Below are 18,017 nucleotides of genomic sequence, written 5' to 3' on the forward strand. Positions count from 1 at the left end.
ATGTAGTTTGTGGTGCTGTTGAAATCGACCATGTTAGTATGACAGGTGTTTATTATTTTGTGCATCCCCAGTTATTATCAGTAAGGGTAGGCTAAATAACAGAAACACCTCTCTGTATAATGCAATACAGTTCAACAGCACCGCAAACTACAGCCCCCAAAATTATAAAGTTTAATCAACCTATCTGAAACAGTTTTAACAAAAATTGAACACTAGAACCTTCATGAGGGAGGATTTATTGCAGGACTGCTGTATTAGACTGCATTAGTTTTAGCTAGCCGTACCTAATAAAGTGGCAACTCGTTGGGTGTGATGATGTAAAATTTTTAACCATGTAGAAGTGTATTTCTCTCTTTTAACCAAAGGAGGGCGGTACTAAAACATGGGTCAACCATCAGCCAGCCGTCTCTACCAGTTAGATGTTACCGGAAGAAACACCAGGCTATTCATAGCCTCGTGCCTCATCATAGTGTGACCATGGAATCAAATAGACTTTTCCCAGAAGCATTAAGAATGAACACACTGACACGGAGTTTATGCAGTTTAGATGAAAAAAATAGGACACACAGAAATAGCATTACAAATGTCAAATTGACGGCAGAGTACGTTCATGCACCCTTAATCACCACTTTGCCCCTTACAAGAATATTTCCTGCCCATTTTTCTTATTTTGGTAAAGTCTTTGGGACGAGGACATTGACGGTGATGTTATGACTGAGGAATGCATCATGCCTCCTCACACAGTTTTGTCCTTCTTGGAGACAGCACACCAGGCCTATTCTTAACTGGGCACGGCTCAAAAATGGCCTGTGGACTCTGGATGTGATACTAAGGCTTTTAATACATATTTATTTTGGGGCCGCAGGAGTCACAGGCCAAAAAGAGAAACATAAGTTAAGAGAGTGTGTGCTCTCTTTCTCACAAGCGCACGCACGCGCACACAGGCTCGCACAGGGTCGGGTCTGGGGAGGCCCTCTCAAGTGAATCCTCCTCATTCCTCCTCTTATGGAAGTAGATTTTTTGAGGGCAGTAGAAAATCCTCACAGAATCGAGTCTGACCTAAGCAACTCGACAATTATCCACTTTTGTAACTGAACCAGCTGTAAGCGCAAATTCAATCCCAAGTGTTTTAGCTTGTTGCATGTACTGCAGACCAGAGAGGGTGGAGCGGAGTGTGTTTTGCTCTTGTCAGACAGCGGGCGGGCGAGTGTGTCAGAGCAAAACAGAGCCGTTCAGATTAAGCCGCCTGATTCCTTTAATGTTTTTTTTTTTTCATCCTCTCTCCTCATCCAGGAGTTACTTGTTCTGACCTGCACCGGACATCAAGCACATGCACACATCCACGGTCACACATTCACACACACATTCTGATGTCGACTCATTCATGATTTATCGCCAGTATGTGTGAGACGACGGGGTTCAGTCTGGGCCTTTGCAAGAATTCAAAGCAAACAGCTCTCAGTGAAACAGATACAGCAGGACATGACTGTTTTGGCTCATCAACTCTGGCAGCAACTTCAGCCAGGAAATAAAGTATAATTGAGTATTTAACATACACTCCTTATTGCTTTGTAAATAATCTGGAAAGAATGATGAGCTGAGGCATATCATAACACAAGAATGAGATTCTAACATCAGCTTCGTCTGGATGAAGGTCTTTACGGCTCGCTTTGTTCTCTTTGATCCTTAAGTGACTGCCGTCTGGCAAGGTATCTGCTTACAATATGTGCTTCTATCTACCACAATTTTACAACGACCGCAGTATTGTAGCATTCTGTTTTTCAGGGCAGGGGACTTGACTTGAAGTGAAACCTTGAAGTAGGCACTGTTTTGTTCTCTCTTTTTTTTTTTTAACTTTAGTGTCCAAGCAATGCCTAATTCAGACAGTTCCTGTGTTTGTCTTGCCAATTATTTCACCCAGCCAGCGCATCATCTGTATGTCACAGCTGATCCTCCGCCTCGCCATCCCTCTGTCCATTGCAGTTCTTGGCGATGCCCTACCAGCGGCCGCAGTCTTTCCTGAGGATGTGGAGGATTTTGCGTCCCAGACTTGACTTCCATGGTTTAACCAGGCTCTTGGTGTTGACCATCAGTCGGCTGGTCTTCCAGTCTTCATGACCGGCCACTACATACTCAGATCCTGGAGAGAAGGCAAAGCAGAGCATCAGTGAATTAAAAGTCTAGTGAGAATGTCACTAAAATACAGAGAAAAGGGGAAAAAAAAAAAATCACTGTGGGAAGTACCTTATGTAAAAAGAGAGAACATTATTATATAACTATAATCAACGAGTTAAATACTGTGCTGTGATGACTGGCTTGGATGAATGTTGCCAGAAAGGATTATTGTGAAGTGTTAGATGGGAAATAGTCTTATAACAGAGAGGTGGCTCTAATCTTTAAGCTGTAAATGTCTAATCTAAATGAGTGAGGCTAGGACACTGGCACCCACTCAAAGTGTCTTTGAGGAGCGACAAAGATCTTCTATTCGGCACAAAGCTGGCAGATTGTCTATTCAAGAGTCAACTAATTATAGGCTTCTGCCTCGTGAGCAATAAAGTTGCTCATTGGAACTGGCTGCAGCTGACCTGGGTTGAGGATGGGACAGGTACAGCCTTGGGTGGTCCAGGACTCTGGGTAAAGGGTGACACTTCCCCTCTGGATCTTCATCTGAAGGTTCTGGTACAAGACCTTCTTGACCTTGACCTCCACCTCTGCATGGGAGCCTTTATCGTGAGCTGACATCACCTTCACCACCAGCACTGACAAGGAAACATCAATAAATCACTCATTGAACAAATTGGCTGTGTGAGAAAACAGCCCAACAACTACAAATTACAACAAATCAGTGCACACTTTACACTTCTCTAACTTTTAAACGTTTGCACCATAGAAACTTTTCTTAACACATTTCTACGGTTAAAGTGGAACTCCACCCATTTTACAAATCTAAATCACTTTGCTAGTCATGGGGCACACGACCAAGCCTCTGAAAAAAGCTGAATAATTTCCGCAATGCAGCAATGTGGAAACAAAGGCAGGGAAGATGAAGACTGCTAGCACGTAAACATGGATATAAAACAACACTGGTTTCAAGATTATCCAAAAATTGTCTTTTTAAACGTTGTATGAGGAAGGAAATGCATTCAACGTGTTTGTTAGACCTCATGCATACACATGATGTGTTTTGGTGAGTAACACTGAATGTAAAGTCAAATTTTGTTTGTTTATAAAAAAAAACTCCATAGGTCCCTTTAGGGAAACAAGATACCCAGCGGAACAAGCAGGGGCATTTTCTAATTTTATTAGAAACTGATCTGGTGAGTATTAAGCTGCCACAGACTTCATTATGTCGTTGAACGGCCACACAATACCTGACTGTCATGACTGGCTCCGACAACACTGAATCAATTTACTGTGTCAAATATCACTTACCATAGTCATACTCTGCAGCACAGAAGAGTTTAGGGTTGCCAAGGGTTACTTCTACACATTCACATTTCTCTGGAAAAACGAAAACATAAATCATAAGATTCATGAAAATCATTTCATCACGATGTATAGATTGCAAGATCAAAACAGCTGCATTTTTGTGTGCAGTCTATTAAGCGTGATATGACCTGGGACTCACCAGAGTGGTGCAGTGCAGAGAAAAGCTCCTCTACCCTAAAGAGTGCCGTCTCACTATTATTGCTGCTGTGTCCCATGTGGCCAGTGGCTGTATAGAAGACCTCCACATCTGAGCTGTGGCGCAGAGGGAAAACCGGTCAGATCCGGGGCTCCACTCAGTGTTAATCAGGAATTGACTCTACCTATACACCGTACATCACCTTATCCAGCTTTATATTCGCTAATACACAGGGCTAAGTCTTGGCTCTCACCCAGAAATGCAGTCTCCGGTGTAGGGGTCACAGTCCCCTGTACAGTCACATGGACGGCAGCCGTATTCATGAAGCCCCCAGTATCCCATCATACAGCTGTCGCAGCGGGGGCCTCCAACCCCAGGTTTACAAGTGCACTCCCCACTGCTAGGGTCGCAGAGAGGGCTACCACCTGAGAGGACAGAGCCTACGGGGTGGCAGGAACAGGCTGCAGAGGAGACAGAACAAGAGGACCACATGTTAACATCTCAGTCTGAGTCAAGAGACGTCTGTCCTCCTTTGGCACAAAACTCCAAGCACGCAGTATACGTTATGCGCATGCATGTATGCCAAGGAAAAACACGCTTGTAGAAACAAAAACAAAGCTATTTAGTGTGTACACAGTGAACTCCCATGGAAGTATAAAAGTTACATGTATTTTATCATCCTCTTGTAACAAACGACAAGCCGGGTGCTTGCAATCAATTTGCTTTAAGCAGCTGTAGCAAAAACAGACAGTAAATCACTCCCTCTCTACACGGTCAGACTCACTGCCTGACGGTCTCTTGTGATAACGGCATGATTTTTGTTACAGACTTGCTTTATCTGTTTCCAAAAACGGCATGTTTGTCTCAAAAATGCTGCAGCATGCTTGGTGGGGGGAAAGGGCAAGAATGGGAAAAATGTGCCCAGCATGGACCATGGGAAATTCCTCCATTGTTTGCAATTACAGTCACATTCCAAAACAGTAAGGTCTCTGTCATTCCTGCTAAGGAGCAAACTGGAGTCATCTTACGATCTCATCACTGGCAAGACAGGGATTTATAAAAGGTGCTGGGAGGAAAATCCCCTTATCAAACAGTTAATAAATCTGCTTTCATCTGGAGGGTTAAAAGAAAATCAAATTTCCATTACTGCCCTCTAAATATCAAAGGCTGCTCCCCTTAATTGGAATTCTCAGCTGGCATTCATCCAGACAGAATTATGGTTTAAGGAATAAAGACTCTACACTCGGAGTGCCTTAAAAGGGGCCTTACGTTTGCAGGAGTCCGGTGCAGTCTTTGGGTGACTGGGGTCTCTGAAGAAACCCTTCTTACAGTTCTGGCAGTGACGGCCCTCCGTGTTGTGGCGGCAGTCGTCACACACGCCACCGCTCCGCCGTCCTGTTGCTAGCCACAATCCACGACTGAAGTGACAGCTCTTGGCATGACCGTTACACTTGCACTCTGTTTTTTAGATGGACACATACAATGATAGAGAGAATGAGATATTTTCCCCTCACTCAGCTCATCTTGCAAAACCTTGTGATAGCAGGGACAACTCTTACAGTAGCTGACATAAAAAGAGGAACTGCTGTGTTATTCATCAAGCATCAGTGTCTAAAGGGTTACATGGGATGTATGACTCTAAATTCATTTTCGAGGTAAGTCTCCATGCTCTGTGTCCCACTCTGCATTTGACACTCTTGCCCCATCACTCACTCTGGCACTCGTGCGGTGTCCCCATGATGCCGTTGGCAGCCTGCCAGGGTTGGTCGTTGTAGAGAGGCGCACAGCGCTCGCAGTGGTCACCGGCTGTGTTGTGTCTGCAAACGCACTTGCCATGGACCTGCCAGGCAAACACAACAAAAAGAAAATGAACCTGTACTTACCTTTTTTTTTTGGTGACAATTTTTTGAAAGTTTTGGCTTGACAAAGACGCGACTGGGATCAAAACATTATAAATTTAAATACATTTTTTGGTTTGCAGTCTGCGTGCAGGCGTTAACTCTTTTCATCTATGCGGATTTCAAATAGCCTTGTCCCTACATGTGATGTGCCTATGGTGATGCTCCTTCTTAAGTATTGCAACATACTAACATCTATATGCATAATCACAGTGTTTGCAGTTTATTGCTGCCTGTGTAACTTGTTTACGCTCCCTCAGGCCATGTTGGAATTAAACTAGTGCTTCTGTTCTCCATTTACAGTAAAGAGAATAACATGACAGAGACTATGGGTTGTTAAAGCATTAGGCTGAATACCATAATTAAGGTTTCAACATCCTTAAATCTCTGTAATGGTAGGTAAAGCTCTGGCCTAATATCCAGTCTTCACTGCAACCCTCGGGTTCAGCAGCACATACCAGAGCACAGCTGAGTAACAAGGGAGTGGTGGGAACAAAACCCCAAACCTTCTCCTCCCAATCTCACCACATTAACAAAAATGGAGACAAACAGAAACCATCAGCAGACTTCAGCAAGACACAACAGCTGATTAAGTTTTCACAACAGAACAAACTGTACAAGAGCATTTTGTTAGTGGAGTATCATGCACCTGCAAGCTGTAAGTTCACAGCTCAAAATAGCTCACCATGTTACTGGTCTTCTGCTGGCTGGGTTGGTAGCCCCTGGCTGGAACACAGTGGTCAGCATGTCCATTGCAAAGGCAACTGCCTTTGACAATAAAATCATATATGGCGTAATGGTCCGTGGGGAGTTCAGCAGCACTGGGCTGTTTGGCCTGGCAGGGACACGGCTGGCGCTGCATCAGGCGGACTCTCAGGTTGGTGATCTTGAGCTGGTCTTGCGCAGCTGGTCCATAGGGATCAACTGAGTGCCAGGGAGACAAGGCTCGATAGATCACCTGGAAATTGAAGGACAGAAAGCACATGAGAAGCTCTCAGAACCTTTGTTGTTTGACTTGTAAAAGCCTCTCTAACAAGTGAAAAGCCTGATCTTAGAGAGACTGACAGACCATGACGAAAAACATAAATTATGTCAGTTCCTCTTTTTACGCGGTCTGCAAAATAAAAAACAGGCATCAGTCTGCTTCACCTTTCATGCTCTTTGAATAGCTGCTATTCTACGAAAATCAGAGTAAGCGCCAACATAAACATGGACAAACGGTTTTTGTTGTCCCTCATTAAGTTTAGAGGTATGTTGATCTTTCAGATGCATCCTCTCTGTCTATATAAAAAAAAATGTAGACATGGTCATTACTCATCATTATAACATCACAAATGACAACTGTCAGACACAAAGTAAGGTGCTTAAGGATTTTCATAGAAATACCAAAGAAAGCAGGGGGCATGGGTGAATAGGTTCTAGACCCAAAACCATATTCATCTGGAGAGACGTTTTATTTTCAATCAAATTTTCACTGCAGTTCTGTGCATCTCTGTGCTGTGAAAATTTTCTGACTCCAAAACTTCCTTTTTTAAACCTTTAATATAACTGAATCCAATTAAATTGAATTTAACAGTGTATTTTAAAGTCATGACGGCAAAGAGCCCACACATAATCTTTGCTGAAATGAAAACGTGAAAATTTTACCTTTATAGTCTACTATCCATACTTAATACATCTGGCATTGTCCATTTGTACTGTACACAAGGGAGACTTAAATGCTGTATCATAATGAATATATTTTGTACTATCCTTAAGCTCATTCCTGCAAGCGGACAGTTTAAACTAAGTACATGATGTCTGCACTATTGTTTTATTACCAAAACCCTTTGCATTTTCACACAACATTTCGGCGATGTCTTTGAGCCTTGAGCAACAGAGACACTAATTATAATGAGTGAGGGGTTTACATGAGGGAGCTAACAAACTGTAGTGAGACACATACTTGCTGCAAATACACTGCAATTATGAGATCAGTCAGAACCATATATTCACTCAGACGTGCAACCAGAGCCTCCCAGCGTGGTCGGAGGCACTTTGCAGTAAAACACATCCTTACTGGCCAGGGAGAGTCTCTATCTGCCGCCACGTGTGTGAATGATTGTGTCTGCTCATGAAATAGCTATAGCTGGTTATCTGGATGATACAGCACGGCCAAAAATGCTTTGGGAGAACATCAGAGATAAAAGTGAACTGTAATATTCTACTTGTGCGTGTCAAAGCAGTTTGGGGCTTAGAAGGCTGGCAAAAAACAAACAAACAAAAAAATCCTCCACAGCCCATCAGAGGAGATCAGTTTACAAAGCTTGATCAACTGTTCAGCGGTTTGTGTGATATCATCTTTTAGAGGATCTTGGTGCCAGTAAATGGACAACACGAGCAGAGCAGATGGCGAGTGTTATTGCTGTGAAGTTCTGGGGGAATGTCTGGCAGCATGTTTTGATGTGGTCACTCTCAGATCTCAGAAATAAACACAGTCCATTATTAAAAACCATCTCTTTCTCCTTTAAAGCTTCGTCTGAGCCCCAGCATCCTCCTCACTCGTCAAAAAATCAGTCATTACTGGCTGTATAACCGAGTGTACTTATAGCGAAGATTTTATTCAGTGAAGGTTAGGGCTGGGTGATAATTACCGTCCACAAACTTTCTGTGGAATCATGTTGTGTAAATATGATCATATGATCGATTTGCAAAATTCTGCTGTTTGTTTTATACCTTTAAAGAGGTTTGTCTGATCTAATATGTAACAGTGGAAACCAGTTCCTTGCGTTGAACATCAATTTGATAATTTTACAGATTTTCAATTTGCCAAAAATATAACAGTAATTTAATTTCAGTCCTATTGCAAAGCCCTTAAGGAGATTCACATTAAGTGAAGACACTTCAACTCGTGTTCAAAAGCTGTTACATTTCGTATTACAGACACAGTAATGATTTTTCTGAGTTAAAGTGACACCCACATTGTTGCTGCACGATTCTCACCCAGGGGTGGATCTATTGGGGGGGGGGGGGGTTCAGCTGCCACACTTACAATAAGGCCAGCCCCCCCCCCCAAGGTTTTCCTGCTCCTAAAGAAGTTAATGTAAAACAAGGTCATTTTCAGGCACCTCTATGTCTCTGAGCTGTCACAAGCACCGACACAGGCAGGAAATGGACAGAAAAACTACAACAGATAAAGCCCACCTCATAGTGTGTTTGCTCTCTCTTCATATCGACTCCAGTAAAGTACTGCACCATACCCTATCAATCTAAAATCACATGTTTTAGTTATTACCTATTTTCTGTTGGGATTTACCTGCAGAAGTACCTTGTATTTTTTTTATTTTGGGCCCCAACCACTCCCCTTTCATGCCACTGTCAAAACCACTTGTCACCCCTCAGGTACCAGATGTAAAAATTTTCCGGACTAGCCACTGTACTTACCTCTCCTCTCGTACAAGGAAAAGCTCCTGAGTACTTGGAGGTGCATGTTGCCCCACTCTCCCCGACTGATGAGCCCTCTGCCAGGCCAAACGCCTCCTCACAGTCCCTGGCGAAGTATCGGAGGGGCTTCCATGTGTGCCCGTGATCCTGGGAACGCTCCAGCACCATGGCAGCAGGCCGGGGGGAGCGGAAAACCAGGATGAGATGGGTGAAGAGGAACTCAGTCTCCAGGTTCAACTGGAGCGTCTCCTCCTTCACCCCCTCCGCCGACTGCCACCAGGTGTGAGGGTAGCGGAAAGAGGAGTCGCTCATGGCAGAGGGAGGGTGCGCCTGGCCGGGGATGGCGGAGCTGCACTTGCTGCATTTTGCCGCCGAGCAGGCCTCCCTTCTGCGGGGGGCAGCCGTCTGTTTGTAGAAGCAGTAGGGCTCTGAAGAGTTGGAGCCGCAGGTCGACCGGGTGCTCAGCACTCTGCCCTGGGCCAGGTTGCCCATGCGGGGGTTGCAGGCTCGGCCGGAGCAGCTGCTCTCCGCGAGTGGATCTTTGCCTTGAGGCGTTTCTGGTAAGAAAAATGCGCGTTTATTTCAGTACAATCTGCGTGAAGATGACAGAAGGATTGCAGTTGTAAAACGATGTTTCTTTTTTGCCTCAATGGGCAGAGCAGTGCCTTAGGGCTACTGCAAAGGTTGCGAGTTCGGTTCCCGCTTCCCCAACCCCCCCCCGTCTTGAAATGTGTGCGGTTGTGATGCTGTGAGGCACGTGGATGCATTCCCTAAATAGCAGACCCAATGCTAGTTTAAATCACTTCACATCTTCATAAAAGCGCGTGTGTGAAAGTCTCGGCCGCACAAGTTCAAACTCACCGGCTAAAAGAGGAGAGGATGCGCACACCGGGAAAATGATAAGCAAAGTCCACACGCTCATTCTGAAGGACTTGCGTTTATCGACGGAGGCAGGAGGGCACGTTCGACAGCTTGATCCAAGGATATCCACTTGTTAATAATCCAACATTCCTTTTTTTTTTTTAATATAAAATAAACAACTGACCAATCGTTACGACGCAGGAATTAAGAAACGCGACAGACCAGAGATGCGAGCGTATTCCTGTCTGTCATGGTGAAGAAAATGCCTCGCTAGACGCAACAAGTGTCACCCAAGAGCCCCGCAGTCATTTTCCTTAGATTACTTCATCCCGCGCACGTCAGGGTTCCACTTCGCTGCGGAGAGTTCATTGAGATTTGGGAATATCAAGAGGTTAGCACCGCCCTCGCCTGGTCGTTTCCCACACCCCTCCCCCTCTGATTCCCAAATTCAGCCCTTTTTAAAAAAAAAAAAAAAAAAAAAGGGGCAATAATATCAAAACCCTCTCTGGCAGACTTTTTTTTAGCATGTACTCTATTTTAAAGGTAATGTTTTTGGAAAATGCTGATCATCTTGTAATCATCATGATGAGAAGGATTATTATACACAAAGGGCAACTGTTGTTAGCCTCAAACCAGTACATGCATATTTTACCCCAGAGCAGCAGTAGCTTTTTCTCCTCCGCATGCCTCAGAAAGCACCCATGATGGAAGAAATTGGTTGCCATCAGATTTAGAGTCGAAAAGAACTGTTGAGGGGGGTCTATGAAACAAAGACTGAGACGTTTCGATCGCCTCCACAAACCACCCAAGCACTCAAGCGCTGACCGACAGGTGTTTCAGCGTGTTGCATTCCTGCCACACATCCCCACTTATTTCTAACTGCCACTCATTAACCAGCTCTACCTGCCTCTTCAGACAGACAGCAGCGCTGGACCTGAGGGGTCGCACAACCCTTGACCCCAGTAATCATCCAGCTGCACTTTTTTTTTTTTTTTTTTTAACTTTTACAGTGACATCATCTCACGGAGTAAAAAGAGACATTCCAAGAAAAAAAAAAAAGAAATGGTATATAATACTAGAGGCAGCTTACAAGATTTCTCATATTCATTTGATACCACGTAAAAGCTTTCAAGTGTGGACAGTCTGAGAAAAAGTAGAGTAGACAGCCAAAGAGAGGACAGGCTGATGAGGGAAGATGAAAAGGGATCAGTGTCGGGGAGAGTATACATCATACCTGTGAGGTCAGGGGTACTCTGTTCTCTCTGTGAATATGGCCTGTCATATGAATCATCCTCGCATGTGTGTGCGTGTGCACATGCCGAAGGAGGAGAAGGGGAGTCGTGAGCATTCTCAGCCTCTTCCCTGAGGCGTCCCGGCGCTGACGGCTCAGGACATTCCTAGAATACTGTGACGCTCGTCACAGTGGCGGCCTCTTCTCTTTAAAGGGGACAGGGTATGGTTTCCGTGTGTTTTTATAATTTGCATGGGTTATTTCGGTTGTCTCCAGATGATCCGCCGGGGGCAAGGGGTGATGCACCTTGAGCTGTTTTCTTTGTACACCACTTGCATGTTGTTCGGTCCTCAAATCCCAGGAGTCACCCTGAAAAATGCTGCAGGAAGGATGTCTAATCTTGGACAGTCTGTGTTGTATTCCCCTAGCAGGATGAAAGCAAGCCATATTACAAACAAATTCCTTTACTCTCTTTAACTCCAGCTGTTTGTTGTTATTCTCTGTTACACAACTTGAATTCTGTTGAGCCATATAATTAAAGGAATAATCAGATAATTGGGGAAATATGCTTATTGTCTTTCTTGCTGAGCATACTGATACTACTCTCATGTCGGTCGGGTAAATGCGTAGCTGCTGCCATGAGCTTTTATAGCTTAGCTTAGTGTAAAGAATGGAAACGGGGGGGACACAGTCTGACAGATAGTCTGGCTCTGTCTCTCTGTCAGCATCTCTTAAGATCACAAATTAACATGTTATATCTTGTTTGTTTAACCCATACAATGAGCAAAGTGAAAAATTGTCAGTCTTCTGGTTTACAGGGGTTAGGTACTGAACTATTTCTTGGCGGAGGCTCCAGGAGGTCACTGCACCCAATCAAGAAATAGTCCTGCATGTAACCCCCCCCAATAAAACTACAACTTGTCATTTTCAGTTTGGTATATTATAGATTAAACAAACAAGATATACAGTTTAACATGTTAATTATTGAGCTTGAGAGGTGGTGTTCACTGGATTTTGTTACTTTTGGACAGAGCCTGGCAAGCTGTTTTGCTAAGCTAAGCTAACAAGCTGCTGACCGAAGCTTTACATTTATCATACAGGCATGAGAGTGTAATCAATCTTCTCATCTAACACTCAGCAAGAAAAGAAATAAGCGTATTCCCCAAAACACTGAACTATTCCTTTAATAGAAAACACTGTTTCATTCAAAAGCTCCAAATTCAGTAATCATCCCAGTTTTATTGTATGATTAAACAAGCAACTTGTAACTGCATACCACAGGCAAAGACTCCAGCGTGTATCTGGGAATGCCGCAGATAAATGCAGTTATGAATGGAAGGTCAGACATTACTATACAGCCAGAGGGTTAGGTTCAATAATGTGAAACGTTTGGATGAAATACTCCTCGTGTTAAATTATTTCCCTGCCCGCTACAGTTTGGTGCTGGACCTCCACAGCCAGTGGTGCTGCTGTGGCTTCGTTATCTAATGGCCCAATAAGATGACAGACTCAGGGCCGTTCCGCCGCTTCTGGCCTGCTTTATTTCCAGACTGTAAAAGGATATGGTTCCCTCCCCCCTTTATGCTGCCATGTCACCTAGTACCTTCAGCTCACTGAACCGTCTCAACCCCTTGCAAGTAATCTGTCTACTCTCCTGTAAAAGCCAGACAAAAAGCCAGACGTGCTCCAGGCAAGGAGGGTAGGTGCCGTGCCCACAGGCTAGGCATTAAACAGAAGGCTCCAAACACCCTCTGTCGCTGGTTACACTGCTTCCATTTTTATGACGTTTATCAGGGCTATCTGTCTGCTTGCTCCTAGCCATAACATTGCCCTCACCCACATTTCATCAGATGGTTTAATCTGTAATGACAAAAAAAATGAAACAGGGTCTGTGTTACGTAAATATTATTTCCAAAATGCAACTCTTCCCATGATGTAAATCATTTGGCATTAACACTATTGGTTATTCATTATATATAAAGACAGTAGAAAAACTCTTGATGTTACTTAGCACAGCGATTGCTTCACCTACCCCTCCACACACGCACACCTCCTTCCCTCAGCAGCCTCCTCCATCCAGACACTTCTGGAAGTCTATACTCTTACATTTCACGTCACCTTTTGACACGCTCTCTTCCTGCAGAGGAAGGACTCAACAGATGACTGAGTACAAGCCTGAATGAACAGCAAGAGTGGACACGGAAACAGGCAAACTGTGGGAGTTTCACCTTAATAAAAGCCAGGCAGGCGGATTTGTCCCATTTTATTTTTTAGTGTTATGGGAGGGGAACAGAAGGCCCACAGATGGCTAAAGTGCACCTGTGTCATGTCATCTACCCCATGAGGTGAACAAAAGTAGGAAAGGAAACACATACAGTATCTACAGTAACAGTGGGAGAGGAAACAGTGACACTTTTTAATACTGTACAAACCCCAGGTTTGAGCTCTTCTTCTGTGAATCCAATAAGCGATAACTGAAAAAGCAAACTTGTAGCCGAAATAGGTTGAAATAACTAATATTACAGATCATGGTCACACAGTGTTAAAAAGGAAGGGACCTGTTGCACATTACACACTAATTGTGAACAGTTAGAGGTTTTGTCTGGCAAAATATCACTGGAAAATAAGCAAATACAATGTTCCCCTTTGTGGGGGGGGGGGTTTGCATTTACCTGCTATGACTTGTATCACCACTCATACTTTTGGTGGAGAGCACCCCCATGTTTTACATCTGTTATAATTCTTTGTGGCTGTACATTTCATTATTGTTTATTTCGTATGTCTAAATGTTGTGTTCTGTGAAGATGTAGTCTAATCAACTGTGGTGGACAATAAAGTTGTATTGTATTGTGTTCCTAAAAAATACCAATACAGTGTAAGCTCTTCTCGTATCCTGGAAATTTGCTGCTCATGGAAAACACATAAAATCAGTAGAGGAAAAAATGTTTTACTTTTGTGATATTTTCAAATGTGAAACTGGTCATAGGTCAATTGACATTCAATGGCGCACACCATCCGTAATTTCCTGTATAAAAGTATAAAAGTATACAGTGAGGATAACTTTCAAAGATTCCATTATAGAGATTTATACTCTGTACACTTTATAGAACTGGCCTGGAGTATGGAAACAGGACCTAAAGATGTGGTTGGCACAATGTCAGGGTGGTATCAATAAGTGAGTTTGTGATCTTCATTGTGTAGGACACAATAGCGAAGGCCAACGAAAGAGTTTTTTTCCATTGCAAATTTACATAGCAAAACACTGAGGGTGTATCCCTCTCAAAAAGCCAAGGTCACATGGGATGGCCCCTGAGGATGTGACGGACGTGGTGACCTTGGAAGGCAGTGCTCTGGCAGTTGTTTATCACGAGGATGCCTTTTCGTTGCTCCAAGCTGAAACTTTGCTGAGAGAAAATTGCTCCATTACTTAAATAAAATTGCACCTATTGTGCCACTTAGTTGTAACATTGATGGCTTTTAAAAGGCACTTCAATGAAGAAGAGCCATAAAACATTTGAAAGTTTCTGCTAGGTTGAGGATAACTATAACGTCTGTGTTGTGAAGCCATCTATTAGCATGCCTGATTGATGGTAACATGTCTTGAGGATCCACCCTTCAAAACCTTTACTTTAGGTGAGGAAGCGGCTGGGAAGGGGGGTTAAGTAGCTCCCCGTAGATGCTCTCGATTGAGAGGCAGACAGGCTGATAATCTCAGTAAAGGATGGAGAAGATTTGGGTATTGGAGCCTGCCTGTGTTATGAGAGGAATGTCTGCCTCACCAGGGTGACCCTGCTTTAAGCTCCAGGTCTGTCCCCATGTTGTTGTAACTGTGTTTAGGAGCAACTAAGCATGTAACATGTTAGCCTGCTGTAAAGGCAGGTCGGGGCAAGATGAATATATCTTCATTTTGAACGAGTGGACATGCACAGAGAGCAGCCTGGTTGCAGGTCCTATTTATCATTACAAGCCTTTAATGAACCTGACAGAAAGTAATTATTGTCGTGACTTTGCTGCTCGACACACTCATTGATTTTTGTCTCTCGATGACCCGTTCCCAGTGCTGGAAGAAGTACTCGGATCATTTACTTATGTAAAAGTAGTAAAATGTAAAAATACACTGCTACATGTAAAACTGTTATCAGAAAAATATACATAAAGTGTCAAAAGTAAAAGTACTCAGAAATATATAATTGTATGTATTAAATTATTGGACTACAATTATAGATATGTTCATGCGTAAGCAACATTTTAATGTCGCTATGGGTTGTTGAGAGGCTCATTTTAAACTGTTTGATATTCTGATGGGTTGTTCATTCTGTAACAATGCATCACATTTTATAAAATGATCTTAAGTTCTGAATGTAAATTTTGAATCCGCAAAGTAACAATTGCCGGTGGTCTGTGTATTTATATCCGAAAGACTGTGTTTGCTGCTTAATACCCTTAAGACTCTGTGGTGTTTGTATGTCTGCTCTGTGTAGCACTAGGGTCAATGAGAAACAACCTGAACCTGAACCTGAACAAGCAGCTTAAGCTAGTACACGGTTTCCCTCTGAAATGTGAAAAAGACCATGATCATGATCATGGTCAGTTTTCACCTCAGTGGTATTAGTAATGTTTCTGTTTTTGTGTTTATGAATAAATTATACTTAAAAAGAAGGTTGGGTTTTATTTGTATGCAACACCACACTGTTGTGTGTACAAAACAGATAATGATTTGACCTGACCTAAAAACTGTATTTTTACAAGAAAGAAATCATCTCTCTTAGCATGTAATACTGTAGAGGGTATTGATTCAAGGACACGTTTTTCATTTCTTGAAATGGGGGAATATTGCCACCTAGTGGTTAAAATTGGATTTGGTTTTACAGAAGAGAGATTTAGATTAAAAATGACTCTATTAAGGTACAATGTAGTAATTTATTGTACAGACATGGAATTATCCATAAATGATTGGGGTTTTGGACAAATTAAAGGGGTACAAGGGTTCCTCTAACTCCTTAGGATTCATCCCACAGAATTCGCTCCTTCGTTTTGTTGGCGTGTGTATAAATCTGTCATGTTTGGGCCATAAGTCTTCGTTCACTCAATTCAATAACCTCATCATTCAGCAATATACATAAGAGATTTGATTAATTCACCTGCCTCTGGAAATGTCGTAACTGTATCTGGTATGTCGGGATCTTCAGTTAGGCAGATGTTCAGCCATTCATTCCAGCAAGTCTCTTTTGCAGCAACGTACCTGTCTCGTTGTTATGGTGCAATTTGCAACGTCCCCTTTGGTGATGTCTGCTACTGCACCTTGACCTTGTGCAGCCTAGACTGGAATAAACATAATGTACTTTGTACTGATTAAGTCATTCTGAGTAAGCACATCAGGTAAAAGCCTAAAATGTAAAAAGCTGAATCTTCCCAATCTCAAACTAAGATATCTAGACTTTTCCTTCCATGTTCACATTTGAAAATTTTCCCTGCGTTTCATCTGTGAAATGTCCAACGGGGAAATATCCTACAGAGATCTTCTAGTCCTGTCTGTCAAAAGGAATTTATTCTAACCTAAAACATTAACCGGTAACCTAACAGGTTCACAGTAAATTTCTGTCGTCAGTGTGGTTTCGATTTTCCACAGAAAAGCTCGTGTGAGATAAATCTCTCCTACAGTTAAATGCAGTTATCTTGATGTGCATTTTACTCAAAGATCTCTTTAATCCACCGTAACTCTAAAGCACAACGCACGTTGCACACAGTTAACCCTCAATAATACGTTGACCACAGCAGCTATCAGCACTGCAGAGACAACACCAAAGTGTTTCCAGAGATAAACCCTCCACAAACATAACAACATTGCTATTTCCTGTTTTTTAGGGCACCATAAGAGATGGCAGTGATGATAAGACGAGCGAAACTCCTCCTTGTTCACTGACTTAACCTCTGCTGAAATGTCTTCAAGGTGCTGAACTTTGATGTCTAATTTGTCCCTAGAAACAACCGCTGTAATCGCTGCTTTTAGGAGGATTGTGGACTGTGTAATTACAGTCATTTGTGTTGATCACAGTTACAGTAACTCCCAAATGAGGTTGTGGAGGCATCAGAAGTGACGCAAGCTGATAATCCGCGATACTTGCGAGCTGTTGAGGAGAGTCGGAGTCTCATATGGTTTTATTTTTGCTCTGGTCGTCACTCACCTCTTTTCCTGTTTCTCCTGTGGAGGATAACAAATGCCCCCAGCGCTGGCCGAGGCCTGAGCAGTGCGTCTCACGTTCCTCAACAAACATCCTGTGAACTAAACACACAATATACGTTACAAACACACAGGCACGCACACAACTCCAGCCATACAAGATGCAGACCTCGCCGCGGTGTTTGTTTGGTGTTGTATTGCGGCAACAGGTGAACAAAAACTGCCCTGTTAAATTGTGGTACAGAAAAAAAAAAGAAAAAAGATCTAGACCTGGATCCACCCCATTTCTGATCACTGGATCTTTCACACCTGTACGTGTGCGTGTACAGGGGCTAGAGAAGTAGGTTAGGTAATACTTTTACTTTGTTAATTTATTAGTTCTCCCCGTCGTTAGCTGAGTATTTGAAGCTTTGTCAAAATGAGGATAAGTAACAAGTGTATCGTTGAGAAAACATGTTAAACTTAAACTTTTTCCGGTCTTTGTTTTAGTTGCACTGTGCGTAGCAGCTACAGCCAACTTAGCTAGCTGACAGGTAGCTTTAGCACTAACATTAGCTGAGTCCGCTTTCACTTTTTGTTTGTTTGTTTTTTTTTAAACTTAACTAACATTATTTTTAAGAGTTCTTGCTTAAATTTCCTCAACGAGGGTTTCAGTCGACGCAGTGCCTCCTTTACAGCCAATGAAAGCTGATCAAAGTAGTTGGCTCGTTAGCGAACGTTAGGTGTTTGATTTCACTGGTAGCTCTGTCACGATGCTGTTAGCTATTCAAGAGACCATCGTCGTGAGGGGCGGAAGTA

The 18,017-nt window shown here is 43.0% G+C and overlaps 1 protein-coding gene across 4 annotated transcripts; it reads right to left on the reverse strand.

Annotated features, from left to right (window-relative positions):
• Window positions 1–528: 528 nt before the first annotated feature.
• Window positions 529–17,988, reverse strand: LOC120792985 (netrin-4-like). 4 transcript variants are annotated; one of them, XM_040132462.1, is made up of 12 exons: window positions 17,827–17,988; window positions 17,224–17,321; window positions 11,042–11,462; window positions 8,947–9,503; window positions 6,209–6,481; window positions 5,339–5,465; window positions 4,895–5,083; window positions 3,879–4,086; window positions 3,629–3,741; window positions 3,433–3,501; window positions 2,586–2,759; window positions 529–2,140 (listed from the first exon to the last, which is right to left on the reverse strand). In XM_040132462.1, exons 4-12 carry the CDS (start codon window positions 9,436–9,438, stop codon window positions 1,998–2,000), a joined length of 1,788 nt encoding a protein of 595 aa, XP_039988396.1. In that variant the 5' UTR covers window positions 9,439–9,503; window positions 11,042–11,462; window positions 17,224–17,321; window positions 17,827–17,988; the 3' UTR covers window positions 529–1,997. The 4 variants fall into 4 exon arrangements, with proteins under 4 accessions (XP_039988396.1, XP_039988397.1, XP_039988395.1 ...); XM_040132463.1 differs by lacking the exon at window positions 17,827–17,988 and adding an exon at window positions 17,490–17,674; XM_040132461.1 differs by lacking the exon at window positions 17,827–17,988 and having other exon boundaries at window positions 17,224–17,449.
• Between the last annotated feature and the right edge of the window lie 29 nt (window positions 17,989–18,017).

The sequence above is a fragment of the Xiphias gladius genome, chromosome 8 (assembly GCF_016859285.1).
Source record: "Xiphias gladius isolate SHS-SW01 ecotype Sanya breed wild chromosome 8, ASM1685928v1, whole genome shotgun sequence".
NCBI classification, from domain to species: domain Eukaryota; kingdom Metazoa; phylum Chordata; class Actinopteri; order Istiophoriformes; family Xiphiidae; genus Xiphias; species Xiphias gladius.